The following is a 16,257-nucleotide window of genomic DNA, read 5'->3' on the forward strand; positions in this document are numbered from 1 at the left end:
TAATAAAATATTAAAAACTCTCTAATCTCTGTCTTGCCTCAGTTTCTCTGGCATTACACTCTCAGCACCCTGGCTCTGCTCCTGCCTCAGTCTACCCCCCTGAGTCTGCGCCATGTGTATATAGGTCATTGAGAACTCTGATTGTTTGCTGGATTCTTGGAGACAATAGTGTCATTCAGCCCTGGGACCAAACCATGGATCCATTTGGTCCCTGTATATCTTTCCCTTTTAAATAAATAATTAAATACTCTCTAATCTCTCTCTTGCCTCAGTTTCTCCTGCATTACATTTGAAGTGATAATTGAAACCCTGCCCTGGCCAAAGCCTAGGTTGTGAACTGTCTGAGAGCACAAGCTGCCTTTTTTCACTCTTTGTATCCTCAGTGTTTAGTACCAGGACCTGGCCCATTTGGCACATGACTCTTAAGAAATGCTAGTTGACTTCTACCCACTAAGTAAAATGGAAGGAGGAAAAAACTGAAGATAATGGGATAATGGTAGTGGTTTATTCAATCTTTCCTCATTCCTCATGGCCCAAATAAACCTACTCCAGTTCCTTCAAATATCCCATATCATCTCCCACCCCTCTGGCCAACCCGAGACCCCTGGGGGCCCTGTCTGACTATTCTGGAGCTGATCATGCAGGGGGAGCCATGGGTCAGTTTAAGCTAAGCTCTTCAACAGGTCTCAGTTTAACTGAGACCATACCCATTTAGTGATTAAGGCTAGGGAGCAACTGAAGCAAAGAATCTCCTCTTTTACCTAGTCAAAAAAAAAATCTAAATAAATCTGGGAGGGGAAGACCCTCTGGCCAAAACAGAAATGATCGTAACATTTCCTTCCTATCTTCCTCCCTTCTTTCCTTCCTCTCTCCTTCCACTTTCCCCTCTGCCCACACCACACCCTTACCTACAGATGCTCTTAAAAGCGTTTTTCTTGGCTAGATAGACGAGGAGATTCTTGGCCTAGGTATAGGCCTCCCTGTTAGAGTCAAATTCTACCTGGGGGCTGAGTGGCAGAGAAGCCCCGCCCCCAGGCACCTCAGACTAGACCCAAGCAGCTTCCTCAAAAATTGGCCCAGCTCTAGATGCTTTTTCTCCTCAGCCTCTTGCTTCCCACACGCCCCGCCCCGAGGCATGTGCCCGCTTTCTCGCCCATTCGAGGCGCTGGCCCCGCCCCCATCCACGCTCTGGAAATTATCCCTTAACTCCTATAACGGCTGGAATGGAGACTAGCGGAGCCCCAGAGTGTGAGTCTGGACCCTCGGACCCCGCTGCAGGGAGACCCACAAGTAGGACAGGGACCCTGACTGGAGCATGGAGCTCCAATCTCCATCTTCCTCCACCGACCCTGCCGCTTCTCCTCCGCCTCCCTCTTCGTGGCACTGACTCTTATTAATCCCTCTCTTCTTCATCTTCTCCTTTCCTTCCTTCCCCCTCCTCTCTTTTCTTTCCCAACTCCTCTCCACTCCTCCCTATTCCCTTTCTTCTTTCCTTCTCTTTCTCCCTCCCTCTTGTCTCCTCTCTTAACTCTCTTTCTCCTTTTCCTCCCCCTCTTCTCCACCTGTTCTCTCCTTTCTCCTCCCCCTTCCTTCTCAGTTCTCCCTCTCCTTCTTTTCACCTCTCCTCCTAACTCCCTCCTTCCTCCCTTCCTCTTGCACTCTCTCCATCGATGGCCCTCTGGGAAGCAGGGGACCAGGCTTTCGTTTCGAGTCCCTTCCATAGCCTATGACTTTTGGCCTCCATTTCAGGGTTCTACTGTGTGTGGGGGGGTGCTGAGTACTCTTCCAGCTCCAAATTTGAGACCCGGTGCTTCCTTCTTTCCTCCTTACGCTCCCGGATGTCTTTTGATCTCCGCAGGATTTCCAGAAGCAGAGATTGGGGCAGGAGGAAGGCGTTGTCTGACGGATAGGGGCAGGAGAGCCTGGGAGAGAGAGGTTCTAGTGGTTCAGTTTGACTCCATCCTATCTGTCCATTGTCATTAAAGGAGGTCAAAGTCAAATTGTTTTCAAGTTGGAAGGACAGGCGTTTGAAAAGGGGTTCTTTGTGTTTTGCCTTGGCCCTAGAGCCAACAAATCAACAAATAAAAATGGAGGCAAAATTTGTAAGGAAAAAATGCTCAAATTGAGTAATCCAAAAATGAAAGGGGCTATCTTGGAGGTCGGAGATAATGTTACTGGACGTCTAAAAGTGTAGTGAAATTGGTCACTCGTCCGACATATTCTAGGGATATTCTTGTTCAGTTACGGATTGAGGTCTTTTCAAACTCTCCCGTACCATGATGAGATGGAATTTTTAAGAAGATGCCTTAAGGCCCAAGAAAAGATTAGGCATCTAAGTACAATGGAAAAAGTACTGAATTTGAGGACACGCAAATGTAAATCCCAGATATTTTACTTACTGCTTTAACCTTCCCAGCCCTTAGTTTTTTGATACATAAAAGAAAGGGTTAGGTTAGATGTCTTCTAAGGTTAACTTTTGTAGTTAATTTTAAGTCTCTTTTGATCTGTGATTATACAATTAGGTAAGAATGATTAGAGGAGTAAAACCAAGTAGCATCACATAAAAGGAAAACATCAATATATGAGTAGTCAATACTGCAGCGAGATCAAAAAGGACAGTGGAAAAGGCTGTTGGATTTGGTGGTTGGGAGTAATTTGAGATACTGGGGAGAGCATTTTCAGGAGATGGGTAAAGGTAGGGGTGGAGGTGTAGGAATCATTACACAGAGCTGAGAAATTTAGTGAAGTTAGGTGATATATTAAAGAAACATCCTGATGTAAAATGGTTAAGAGTGTTGGTCTGGGAGTCAGGAAATTTTAAATTGCCTCACTTCTAAGACTAGTATTAGTTGTGTGACATTGGGCAAGTCATTTAATCTTTCAGTATCGTAGGCCTGTGGTTCCCTGTGTTTTTTAATTGTTTTTTTTGGTGAACCCTCTTTCAGCAACAAAAATGTTTTGAACCCCAAGGTAGCAATATACTATTCTTAATATTATTTTAGATTTATTCATTAAAAGCTTATAATCAATTCAATGAAAATTTTTGCTCCAAATGCTCTACATTAAAATTTATATTTTCATAATTATGAATATTTTATTTGGGATTTCTATAAGAATTTAAAAAACAAATTATCATATGCTTACTATTTGCAAGATTTCATTTCAAATTTTATAAATATTGTTGACTATAAATAACATTTTATGTTTTGGTGAGGCAGTTAGGGTTAAGTGACTTGCTCAGGATTTACAAAGCTAGTAAGAACAGATTTGCACTCTAGTCCTCCAAACTCCAGGATTAGTGCACCACTTGGTTAGCCCCCCCCAAATATTTTAATGAAATAAGTTATAATTTGGAAGATTTTTAACATAAAATAACCATATATAAAACAAATTTCCTTTTTGGGGGATAAATAACATTTAATTTTTTCTAGTTACATTAAAGATACTTTTGAACATTTATTTTTTATAAGATTTTGAGTTTCAAATTTTTTTTCCCTTCCCTCCCATCCCCCTTCCCCAAAATGGTAAGGATTCTCAAATAAATTATACATGTGCAATTGTGTCTTATGTAATGACAGTCTCTCATAAAAAAGAATAAATCAAACAACCTGACTCCCATTTTGTTCCCCCCAAAAACTCACAAAAGACAATCTTTAATGTTAGTCTCTTACAAGATCTACTACTTTTTAGCATTCCTAAATATTGATACATGTTTACCTTTTCATCATGCAGACAGAATACTTGCCACCTTTCAGAACTACTATCCTTAATTTGTGCAATATGTAGACATGGCTCTATTTTCCTTTTGATTACAAGTTTATCCTCCTTTTTCTCAAATTGTTAGCACAGTAATGAACAGCAGGATACTGGAGCTGATAAGACAACAAGTGAGCATAGTACCTCTGAGTAATTCCCCAAACACTTCCATATTTGCAACCAGCACACAAAAACAGATAGAAGCGTGAGTTTACTGTTAGTGTGCATAAGTTACTATATATGCAGAACCAAATTCAAGGGTATTTTTTTAGTCCTGCAGTGAGAATCTAGATTTAATCTCTCAATCTACATTGGCACTGGCAGGTCAGGTCCTCAGAATGGCTGAAGTCTCTCTTTCATGGTCTAGGGGAATCCCCAAAAAGCATTGACTTCTAATGCTTTTGTTTTGAGCTCCATTTCTGGGGTATTCTCCCTAGAATTAACAAATGATGCGTGCCCTTTCATTCTTTGCTAGTGCCAGTTATATCTCCCCAGTATCATTTAACTAGTTGATTATTTTCCTTGATGACAATGATAAGCAGTTAACATCAATGAGTTTTTAAAGCAAGAAGATATTTGCTAGTGTAGTGGAAAGAGCTCTGGATTTGATGTGATATTACTTTGACATTATTGTGTGGCTTTAGGCAATTTTATAAGAAATTTGCTGAGATGATATTGCAAGGATGGATACACAAACATATGTTTAGCACATACTCTTTGCACTACCACCTCAGTTTTTGAGAAGATTGGGCTGAAATTTAAAGTGGTTTAAAAGTGATTACTACAAAACACAAGTTAGCTTCCTGGAGGGGTATAACTGTTAGATGTGTCCCTTCCTTGCCTGTTGGTATCCTGACAAGTCAGATCAGGATTGATTCCTTCCTCAGGCTTGGCCAGTAGATCTCTGGTGGATTTTCTGACCTTTTTGAAATTTATAAGAACAGTTCAACATTTGATTGTTGGAAAGAACAAACAAATTATTTGTAATACTTAATTTTATAAGTCAGAAATAACCATTTTGACCTTATCTTGGTAAATGGCAGATATTGCTCTATGTCCAATTTCTGTTTTCCTTTTTTCCTAACAATTTTAAAACAAACAATGAATTCTTATCCCACAAATTTAAGTCTTTACACTTCTCAATGAAAGGTTACTATAGTTATTTGCTGCTGTAAGTTATATGTCTACTTTGTTCAGCTAATTTTTCTGTTACCCAGTACCAAATGATTTTAGGCAATTACTGCCTCATTATTGCCTACTTTTAAGATTTACTACTACTACTAAACTACCTTTCCTTTATCATTATTTTTTCTATTCATTCCATTGATTATCTTTTGTTCGTCCAAATAAATTTTATTTTTTTATAGTTCAGTAAAATATATATTTTTTGTAATTCAATTTGGCTCAGCATTTAAACTCAGGTTCTCCTGACTCCAGAGCTGGTGCTCTAGCCACTGGACCATTTAGTTGCTCCAAGTCTTCAAGATTTTCAAAGTAAATCACCCCATTCTATCTTTGGAAAGATGGTTTTATTTACTCAGTTCTTATATTTTTATTTCTCTTCTTTTTGTTATTGCTGTGATTTCCAGTAAAATACTGGATAATATTGGTGCCAGTGGGCATTGTTATTTCATACCTTATCTTACTCCATTACAAATAATGCTTGCTAATGGTTTTAGGTAAATATTTCTTATCAATTTAAGGAAAAATCCACTTATAGCTATACTTTCAAATGTTGGGTTTAAAAAAAAAAAAAAAAAATATATATATATATATATATATATATATATATAAACCAGTGTGTACTTAATGAAACCTTTTTTGCATCAATTAACATAATTATATGATTTTTGTTATTGAATAATATTTTTTATGTTAAAACACCCTTGCACTTTTGGTATAAATTTCACTTGTTCACAATTTACAAACTTTGTAATTTATTGTTGTAATCTCCTAGCTAGAATTTTTATTTGGGATTTTTGCATCCATATTCATTAATGAAATTGGTCTATAATTTTCTTTCTCTGTTTTTACTTTTCCTGGTTTAGGTATCAATATCATTTATGGTTCATAAAAGTAATTTGGTAGGATTCCTTCTTTGCCTATTATTACAAATAATTGGAATTAGTTGGTCTTTAAACGTTTAATAGAATTCACTTTTAAATTCATCTGGTTCTGAATTCTTTTTTCTTAGGAAGCTAAATTGTTCAATTTTTTATTCTGAAACATGATTATTTAAAAATTCTATGTCTTCTGCTAATCTAGGTAGTTTATATTTTTGTAAGTATTCTTCCATTGCAGTTAAAATTTTAAATTTATTAGCATATAATTGAGTAAAATAATTCCTTATAATAGTTAATTTTTAATGCAAGTAATTTGGTTTTCATCTTTTAAAAAATCATATTAACCAACGGTTTATCTATTTTATTGTGTTTTTTTTTCCCATGCAAAATCAACTCCATGGTTTTCCTAGATCCAGTTTTATGAATCTTACCTTTAATTTTTAGGATTTCCAATTTAATATTCAGTTGGGGATTTTTAGTTGTTTTTTTCTAGTTTTTTAAGTTACATATCCCATTTATTGGTCTGTTCTTTTTTTGTTTTATTGATGTAAACATTTAGAGATATTAATTTTCCTGATTACTGTTTTTGCTGTATATCATAGTGATGAGGATAAAAATGAGGCTCAAAAGGAAAGATAGTTCAATGCTTCCTTCTCCTCCCAAGTATCAAAGGCTGAGTCCATTTAGCAAATGAATTCACTACTCAGTGCTGTGTTAAAATAAAGTCTTTATTGATAGTAAAGGGATAGGCAGGCATTTGGCCACTAGGTAGAAAGGCCAGACTTGTCTGAAAGGGGGGCGCCAGAGCAAAGTCAGTGGGCACAAGGCAAGGAAAAACCAAGTACAAGGAATAGAATTTTGGAGATTCATTTTATACATAATCAGGGTCATAAAATAAAGTTTGTCCTTCGAATATAGAGATGTTATCCAAGAGATTCCAGAGAAATTTGTAAATAAAACAAGAATTTCTCTTAAGGATGTAAAATTCTCTTAATCATTTGTGTCTCAGGTTATCTCCTTTAATCTCTTCTAAGACAGGAATTTCCTGTTAGTCATTTGTATCTTGGGCCATCTCCTTTTAACCTCTTCAATAGTTTTTGATACATTGTCTTCTCTTGATACATTGTATTCTCTTTAATTATTGTTTTCTATGATTTGTTCTCTAACAATTCATTCTTTAAGATAACATTGTTTAGTCTTCAACTAATTTTTATTCTGTACTTCCATGGCCCCTTATTAAATATAATTTTTATTGTATTTTGCCATGAAAAGAATACATTTAATGCTTTTAACTGTAAAGATTTTATGCTCTAATATATGGTAAAACTTTATAAAGGTACCATGTACAATTGTATTCCTTTTGATTCCTATTGAATTTTTTCCAGATATCTATTGTATCTAGCTTATCTAAAATTCTATTCACTTCCTTGACTACTTACTTATTTTTTTTTGGTTAGCTTTATCTAGTTCTGAGAGGGGAAGGTTAAGTACCTTGCAATTATAAGTACTACTGTATATTTCTGCCTATACTTTTTTTTTTTTTTAAAGTTTAGATGCTAGAGTATTTGATGCATTTAGGTTTTATATTGATATCGCTTCAATGTCTATGGTACCTCTTATCATAATTTTAGCTTCCCTGTTTATCTCTTTTAATTAAATCTATTTTAGCTTGAATTGTCTGAAATCATGATTGCTAGCTCTGTTTTTTTTTTTTTTTTTTTTTTTTGCCTCAGCTAATGCATAATAAGTTCCACTCCAGCCCTTTACTTTATTTGTGTTTTTCTCATTTCAAACTGTATATAACTAACATATTGTTGGATTTAATCCATTCTGCTATCCCTTTTTGTTTTGTAGGTGAGTTTATCCCATTTACATAAGTTATAATTATTGTATATTTCCCCCATCCTATTTTTCTTCACTATTGTCCTCAGCTTCTTTTTATTCTCAAACCATCTAGTTCTATTCATTACTCTCCTAATCCACACCTTTTTTATGTTCCTTATGATCTCTCCTTAACTTCCACTTCCTTATTTTACTCACCCCTCTTAAGAGTCTCTCTCTTACCTTTTCCCCTCAGATGTCTAAATTTTAATCTACACACACTTTTAAAAATTCTTCTCTTATCCCCTTGCTCTCTTATTTCTTTATAAATTTAGAAAACTTTTATACCCTTCTAGATATATGTTTGTGTGTATATATATATATATATATATATATATATATATATGTATATATATATATATATATATATATATATATATATATATGTGTGTGTGTGTATGTATATATTGTTTTTTTCTTTAATACAGATCTGATGAGAATAAAAAGTTCCAACACTATTAGCCTTTCACTCCTACTTGTTTCCTCTGTATCAATTCTTTCTTTCATGCCTCATTTGTATGAGATAATTACTTCTTTTTACCTTTTTGCTTTTTAGAATTTCCTCCATCATAATTAGCTCAGCTCAACCTTTCTTTCAAACTCCTTAAGTAATAATAGTCTCAAGAATGTTTATAACATTTTCACACGTAAGAAACAGTTTGACCTTTTTGAGTCCCTTATAATTGTTTACCTTATATTCCTCCTGAATCTTCTATGTTGACTTTTCTATTGAGTTTCCATTGTGTTCAGGTATTGGACATAAATACCTGAAAGTCTTTCAGTTAGTTAAATGCCTTTTTTTTCATTCAGAATTACATTCAGCTTTGTTGGATAAGTAATTTTTGGTTGTGCAGCCTCAGCTTTTTTGCTCATGAAAAGATATTCCAAGACCTATGGTCTTTTAATGTAGAAACCCCAAGATCTCATGTGATCCTGATTATAGCTATGTACTATTACACTTTTTTATTCTTGTTACTTGTGATATTTTCTTCTTGGTAGCTTTTAAACTTGGTGATAATAATATTTCAAATTTTCATCCTGAGATATCTTGAAGCAATTGATAATCAGTGAATTTTTTTTCTATTTTACCTTCTTGTTCTATAATTTCACTTCAGTAATTATCTATCTTATAATATTGTATCAAGATTCTTTTCTTTTTCTTTCTTTCTTTTTTTTTTTTTTTTTTTTTTTTTGAGGCTGGGGTTAAGTGACTTGCCCAGGGTCATACAGCTAGGAAGTGTTAAGTGTCTGAGACCAGATTTGAACTTGGGTCCTCCTGAATTCAGGGCTGGTGCTCTATCCACTGCACCACCTAGCTGCCCTTAAGATTCTTTTCTTTGATCATAACTTTCAAGTAGTCTACTAATTCTTATATTGTGTCTCCTAGATCTGTTCTCCAGATCAGTTGTTTTTCTAATGCGATGTTTCACATTCTTTTCTATTTTCCCATTCTTTTGATTTTGTTTTATTATTTCTTTGTGTCTTGCCCAATTCTTGTTTTCAAAGGGTTATTTTTCCCTTAAGTTCTTGGATTCATTTTTCCAATTGGTTGACTCCCTTTTCATAATTTTCTACCTTATCTTAGATTGCTTTAGATTGCCCCCCCCCCCATTTTTCCTTGATTTCTCTTATTTGACTTTTGAAGTCTTTTTTAAGTTCTTCTAAGAACTCTTTTTGGGTCTGTGACCATTTGACATTTCTCTTTGTGGTAGGAGTAGCTTTTATTTTAATTCACTGTCTTCTTCCCTATATCTTCTCTGTAATGTTATTTTATTTAATCCCTACAATAACTCTGTGAAGTTACTGTCCCTATTTTGTTGATAGGGAAAGTGAAGTTGAAGCAAAGTGTATTTATTTGTAATTTTATTTTATTTTTGTATTTTATATTGTATTTTATTTATTTTGAAAAGAGATCCTTTCATAGGTTCCATCAGATTGCCAAAAGGGGCTCATGGCCTCCAAAAAAGGTTATTTCTGCTTTAAAGTAGAAGGCAGCTATTGCTGGTTAGGGCCAAAGCCTCTGACAAAGTTCTTTTATAGAGTGGGAAGGGGAGTGAGAGCAATTAGAAACCTCTGATTATAGTGTCTCAAAAATCTGTCCACTAGGAGGGATAAAGATATGAGCCCAGATTTAAGAAAAATATGAGCTCAGCTCTAAGAAAAAATATGAGCTCAGCTCTAAGAAAAATGAATTATCCCTATTATGTGAGAATGTCAGAAGAACCGTAAAGACAAATGTTATGAAAATTCAGAGGTGGAAGTGAGGTTACTTATTGTTGGAAGAAATGAAAGATTTTCTGAAGGAAATGATATTTGAGGTAGACTTCAGGACCATTATGATAAGTAGCATATAATAAGTGAGGAAAGCATACTGGGCAAATGGATGAGTTCAGATGGAAAAGAACCAAGCATTTTATTTTGATTTCAATGGAGTATAATATAAATGTATTGTGTGGTAGTGTGAGAATGAGTTGAAGCTAGAGGGGAAACTAGATGGTTCAGGTGATAGAGCACTAACCCTGAAGTCATGAGGACCTGAGTTCAAATTCAGCCTCAAACACTTTAACATTTACTAGCTATGTGACCCTGGACAAGTCATTTAATCTCAATTGCCTCGACAAAAACAAACAAAAAACAACCAACCAATCAAGAAAAAAAAAAAAAAAACCTAGATGAGGTACAGAATATAATGGACTAAATGAAAAAGTTGTCTTGTATCATTGCCTCTCTTCCTTCCCCTTCTAATCCTTCCCCTTCTAATATCATCTACTACTGCTATGAGCCCTCTGCTTCTCTATCTAGGTCCCCTTTGAATCTCTTCTCTCCCTTCTCTGAGGACTTTGCTCTTCTCTCAAGTACGCCTCGCTAACTGATATACATGTTCTTCCCTATTGAAAAGTGAAGAGAATTAGAGATGGATTCCTCTCCTGTCTTATGTTAATGAGGTATCTCCTTTCTTTCTCAGGTCAGTGCTGGAGTTGACAGAAGACACTTGATGCTCCCTAAGGTGATGTGTATGACTAGACTGGACATAAGTATGATTGCCTGAGGTGGTGTGTGTGCAAGTGCCCATGCACATGTGTGCACCTGCTGTTTTCCTGCTATGTGTTGAATGTGATGGTAGGGGTACATGTGTAGTACGTGATTGGGGCAGTGGGTATGTATAGTAGAGTACTATTTGTAAGTGGATTTGATTTGAGAAGCTTCTGTGAAACTGGTGAATGATCATGACTTGCATTGCTATGTAGAGATACAATTTAGGTAGATTGTGTGGGAGTGGTATTTCTTGGGTCTGTGATAATAAATGTCTCTGGTTGGGGGTTGTTTTGCTTCGATATAGGCTCAGATTCTGCTGTGACCAGGGCCATGAGCTACCCTATGACTTCTTCACCTAAGGAGCATGGCTTACCTTCATCACCCCCATCCTCCCCTGTTCTCCTTAATCAGGAAATTAGACCAGGTGAGAGGAGAAGGGACTAGGGGGAGAGGGGAAGGTTGGAACCTGAGAGTACCACCATTATAATTGCAGCCTTATTGAACCAGTTCCTTGTTAGGTCTCATAGGACAAATGGCTGGAGAAAGCTAATATGGTACTTTGGAAACTCATGGGGTCTAAGGGGCATGATATCTTCTACCTATTACAAGCCATGGGGAGGTCCTGTCCATCATCCTTTCCCCTGTTCCCTCTCTTGCCATAAATATTGCTCTGTCACTACACAATTCCTAGTCTTTTCCCAAATCATCTGTTCTTAGGAAAAGTTGGTAGATGGTTCCCAAGCATTCTGTATGCATACCAGTTACTCAGGACTAGGCAATCATTCACTTTGTATATTCCTCTAATATTTTACTGGGTGGGAATGTACAGAGAGGAAAGCAGAGAGGCTACTGAAACTTTTCTTTCTTATCCCTCTTTTGGAACTCTTTTCTTACTTATCTCTTCTTCCCTTCCTGCTTTTCCCTCTCTTTCTGTCTTCTCGCTTACATTCCTGTATTTTTTTCTCCCTAGTAAAACCAGTATCCTGGGACTGGCAATCAAAACCAGAGCTATGGGCTCAGGCCCTTCGTCAACAACTCAATGACCAACTGCAGCATCCCCGGAAACCGGACCGGTCCCCAGCAGTGGAGCTCCTTTTAGCTGAACTTCAGGTCCTTCTGGCTGCTGTGCTCAAGGATGGTAGTCCTGCAGCTTGGTACTACCTGTATAATGTGCTGGTCTCTCTGTCACCTTACCAGACACTGCTTTGTGGACACCTTAACATAGTCCCTTTACTGGAGCAGTTATATGCCTGGGCCCCCCAGATCCAGGCCCAGCTTGGTCTGGATTTTCTGGAAGTGCTGAAACAGACCTTTCCGCCAGATACCTCAATGATGGTCCCATCCAGCCACACTTTTTGCAGAAGCCAGAAGAAGCTGAGAATGCCATACTTCCAAGCTGCTTTGAGCCCACCATGCCCCTTTGTACAGGCTGAACAAGAGCAGATGCAGAAGTCTAAGAATGAGGATGAAAACTGGGTGTATCCTGTGACCCTCCCTCAGCTACAATATGCTCTGGGCATTGTGGGAGTGGATATGGCCCATGATGAAGCCTTCTGGATGAATGGCCTTGGTCTTCTGCCCTTGGCCTTGGCCACAAACATCCCTGTGAAGTACCTCACAAAAGAGGAGGAGGAGTATCCTGGAAGTGGCACCAGGTAAGCAAAGACAAGAACCTGGAGAAAGATAGGAGTCAGGATCCTCTGGCTTTCCTCTTATTCTCCCCCTTTGCAGTCCCTTCCCAACATAGAAAATTTGGCTGACTTGGCCCCCTGGGTTGAAGGTAAGGGGAAGCTCTCTCTGCTTTTAGACTCTCTTATTGGTACAATCTCTTATTTTTTGCTTACTATTGCTAGACACTTTATGCTAGGTCCAGTTTTTTTTCCTTGATCCATTCACTGTAGGTTAATACCACCAGACCCACATGAGTATTCATAGCAAATGAGTCCCTTGCTTTCCCCTTCTGACCCACTTGAAATATTCATGCAACATGAGTGCCTCTTCAGATGTTTATTCCACTCTTGGAATAAAGTGGATGTAGTTTTAGGAGTGGAAGAACAGAAAGAGGACTGTTCCAAGGGATTTCAGAAGGTCAAGGAAAGACTCAGTGTGTTTGAAATTTGAAAGTTTGAAAGCTATCTTTTTTTGCTTTAGCTAGAATTTGTAACAAATTGTAACAAAAACAGGTTTTGCTTGAGAAGATCTTGGCCCCTTTTTTTGGTGCTGGGAAGTCACCAATATCACCCCTAGATGACCTATTCTTGCGTACCTCTTAGAAAAATACTACATTGGACTTTTGACAGAAAGCTACTCATCGTCAGTTATTAAGCAAGTTAGTCTTCACTTCATGAGAAAAGTTACAAAAACTGTTATAAATAAATAAAGCCCCACCAGTCAAGGTGAATAGATCTGGCTTTTAATCAATTTACCTCAACAGTTTATTGTGGAAATTGGCCCCAAGAGCTACCAACAGGGAAGATTTAAGATTTCATTTTTAGCAATTATGAAGAACAGGGAGAAATTTTCAGTGGCCTATATAGTGTGATTTTTTTTTTTCTGGCATGGCCAAGTAACTGGCCTCTATCTTGAAAATATAACCTAATCTTGCTCCTATAAGGGAAGAAGCAGAGCTTGCAGAATGCCTTTCCGTTCTCCAGTTTATTAGGAGATTGAAGTATTTGTAGTTGGGTATAGAGTTGCTGATCAGGACACTACAAATCAATTGATTTTCCACCTTCTAGCCCAGTTGATAAAATTACAGAAGTTAAGGAACAGACAACAGAGACAAGGACATGTTAAAATCTTAAACAAAATGTAAAAAAGTGCTTTATACTTTATTAATTTTTTAATGAGGAGTGAAGGTTTTTGGCCCACAATTGAAGTAAGTAGTGGATATTCAGCCATTTTGCCAACCAAAATCAGTTAAGGTGTCTCTGAAGAATGTTACCCAGGTTAGAGAAGAAAGCCATCTATGGATTCAAGAGAGAATTACCAGTTAGGAGATGAGAATTACCAGCTAAATCCAGCCCAACACAGATAGTGCAGTTTTAGAAGAGAAGGGATCCTATAGAACCAGAGTTGTGAATTGCCCTTACCATATGTGTTTCCTGTGTGTTACCTCCCTAGCAATATAAACTATATGTGTGTTCATTCTTTTCTCTCATATCTCTGTGGGAAAATACATCTTAGGTATGGGCTGAATGTTTGGTGTCTTTTATCATCATTCAATATGACTAAAAGCTTTTGCTTTTAGGCAATTGTCTTTACTGGCTAACTGTTAAAGGTTAACAGAGTATTAGGAATTTGTGAGAAATAGTTTTAGGAGTTTGAACCCACAGAGCTTCTTGAACCTAGGGATTGTTGCCCAGTGGGGCCCCCAATCTGCAAGCATGAATCAAGGAGCAACCCAGAAGGGGAGTTACATTTTAAAAATATAGTTTCAGGTTTTCAAATCAGTAAATATTAAGTACCTTCTGGAAGAAGGGTATCAGCATAAATAAGGATCTGAAGAGGTAGGAGAGAATCCCTGAATCAGGAAGTTGGAATAAAAAAAGACTCAGAAAAGAAAGGTTCACTGAATGCTTGTAACTTGTAATACTAGATATAATAAATGTGTGTGTGTGTGTGTGTGTGTGTGTGTGTGTGTGTGTGTGTGTGTGTGTGTGTGTGTGTGTAGAGATTAAAAAAAGGATATGAAGAGGTAGAGGGAAATTCTTACATAGAATTCGAGGAAGAAAGACACCGAAAGAAATATTTGGAGCTAAGATACAAATTTGAGCCTCTTCCTGAGGACAGAAGAGAACTTGGTGGTTTGAGAGAAAGCAATTGTTTATCCTCCAAGAAATAATGAGATTAGTAGATATTAGGCTTGTCAAATCAAAGCTCATCTAGTAAGGGTTGTTGAAGAAGAGAAGAGTAAAAGAAAGCAGTAAGTCTTTGCTGTGAGCATTATTGAGATAGCCATTTAGCAACCTGATAAAGATATAGAGATTTCCCATTTTTTCTAAATCATGCATACAAGATATGACTGGGAATTTGCTAAAATTTGTTAAACAGGTGACTACTATCCACTTCTGGTGATTCATGTGAGCCAAAATGTTACTATCAGAAGGAATTTAAATTACAAAATCTTGGGCAAGAAACAAGACTATGAGAGTACCAGTAGTGTTTTTATTATTCTTGCTCACTGAAGACAAATAATGCAGAAGAGAAAAGGAAATTTGGTAACTAAAAGTTAAGATGATGGTAAATGAGATTTAGATTTCTAGAACAAAACATAGGAACATATTAGCTTAAATAGCTTAAACTATAAGAATGAGAGACTCATATAGGGATAGAATTTACCTCCTCAAAGATCGTTGAGCACATATTTGCCTGATAGTTTACAAATCTAATGAAGGGGGTTTTAAACCCCTTAATCATCACAGGATCATAAAATTTATAGTATATGTGATTGATGAGGTCTAACCAAATTATGAAGTCTAGTTAAGGGATACCTAAATACAATTAGGATTAATTAAGGTCTAGTGGCAGGTTTGGGGTACAGGAAGTCAAATGGAGCTCCCCTGCAACCCCTTTGCATTCGGCGCAAGGATACAAAGTTAAATGAGTTCTAGTGGTGGCGCCAGAGTCCACTGTAAATGAATTTACAGGCCTGAAAACCTAGATTGATAAAAAAAAGTTTATTGTAGGGTTTGGAAGTAAGGTTAAAGTCTGGTTAGTAAAAGGTATTAGATAAAAAAATACACCAGAGAGTCTGTAATGTAATGCAAAGCATGGTGCTTGCATGTTTCAACTCTCTGCAAAGAGATGATTCCAGCTTGGCTCTTTTATTTGCTTGAAGGGGCCTATGGGTGGAGTCCCAAGTTGATTCCTTGAGGGCCAGAACCCACCAGGTGGGGGTTGGGAAACCTGAGCAGATCATTAGAATGGGGGCTGGGTACAGCCCAAATTAGCTCAGATAAGATCTCTCCCCTTAGAATACAAAAGAGTGGTTTAGACCAGATCTTGTAAATAAAAGGTTAGTCCAAAAGGGGGGTTCTGGATCAGAAAAGGAATCTTAAAGGGGCTACGTCAGCATCATTATGGAATATTATTATGCTGTAAGAAATGATGAAGGGGATGGTTTCAGAAAAATCTGTTTATGAATCGATAGAGTGAAGGGAGAAGATTCAAGAGAACATTAAATGTGAAGATTAAATGAGATAATAGGTGACATATAACATAAAGGTCTTTGTAAACCTTGAAATACTTTAATAAATGTTAGTTCTTTGTAGCTTTTGTAGCTAAATAGCTAGCTAAGTACTACTATGCAAATGACTTAATCTTTCAGTCCTCCCTAGCAATTGTGATTAGCTATAGAGAAATTGCTAGTTTACATTGGGAGAGAGAGTTTCTACATTGGAAGTTTCCTACCAAAAAAAATAAATTATAGTTGCTATAATTTCAGATTTGGAAGATGCCTTCAAAACCATCTTTTATAATCTGTATATGAAAAGGAATTCCCTCTACAGTTCTCCAACAG

General features: G+C 36.8%; 1 protein-coding gene across 1 annotated transcript in view; it reads left to right on the top strand.

Annotated features, from left to right (window-relative positions):
* The first annotated feature begins 307 nt into the window (after positions 1-307).
* DNHD1 (dynein heavy chain domain 1) overlaps positions 308-16,257 on the top strand; it is a 120,225-nt gene continuing 104,275 nt past the window's right edge. Inside the window, exons 1-4 of the mRNA XM_074302538.1 lie at positions 308-1,248; positions 10,666-10,707; positions 11,041-11,160; positions 11,707-12,391. Of these exons, the coding sequence (XP_074158639.1) occupies positions 11,067-11,160; positions 11,707-12,391 (779 nt within the window). The 5' untranslated portion in view covers positions 308-1,248; positions 10,666-10,707; positions 11,041-11,066. The remainder of the gene's footprint in view (positions 1,249-10,665; positions 10,708-11,040; positions 11,161-11,706; positions 12,392-16,257) is intronic.

The sequence above is a fragment of the Sminthopsis crassicaudata genome, chromosome 3 (assembly GCF_048593235.1).
Source record: "Sminthopsis crassicaudata isolate SCR6 chromosome 3, ASM4859323v1, whole genome shotgun sequence".
Taxonomy (NCBI): Eukaryota; Metazoa; Chordata; class Mammalia; order Dasyuromorphia; family Dasyuridae; genus Sminthopsis; species Sminthopsis crassicaudata.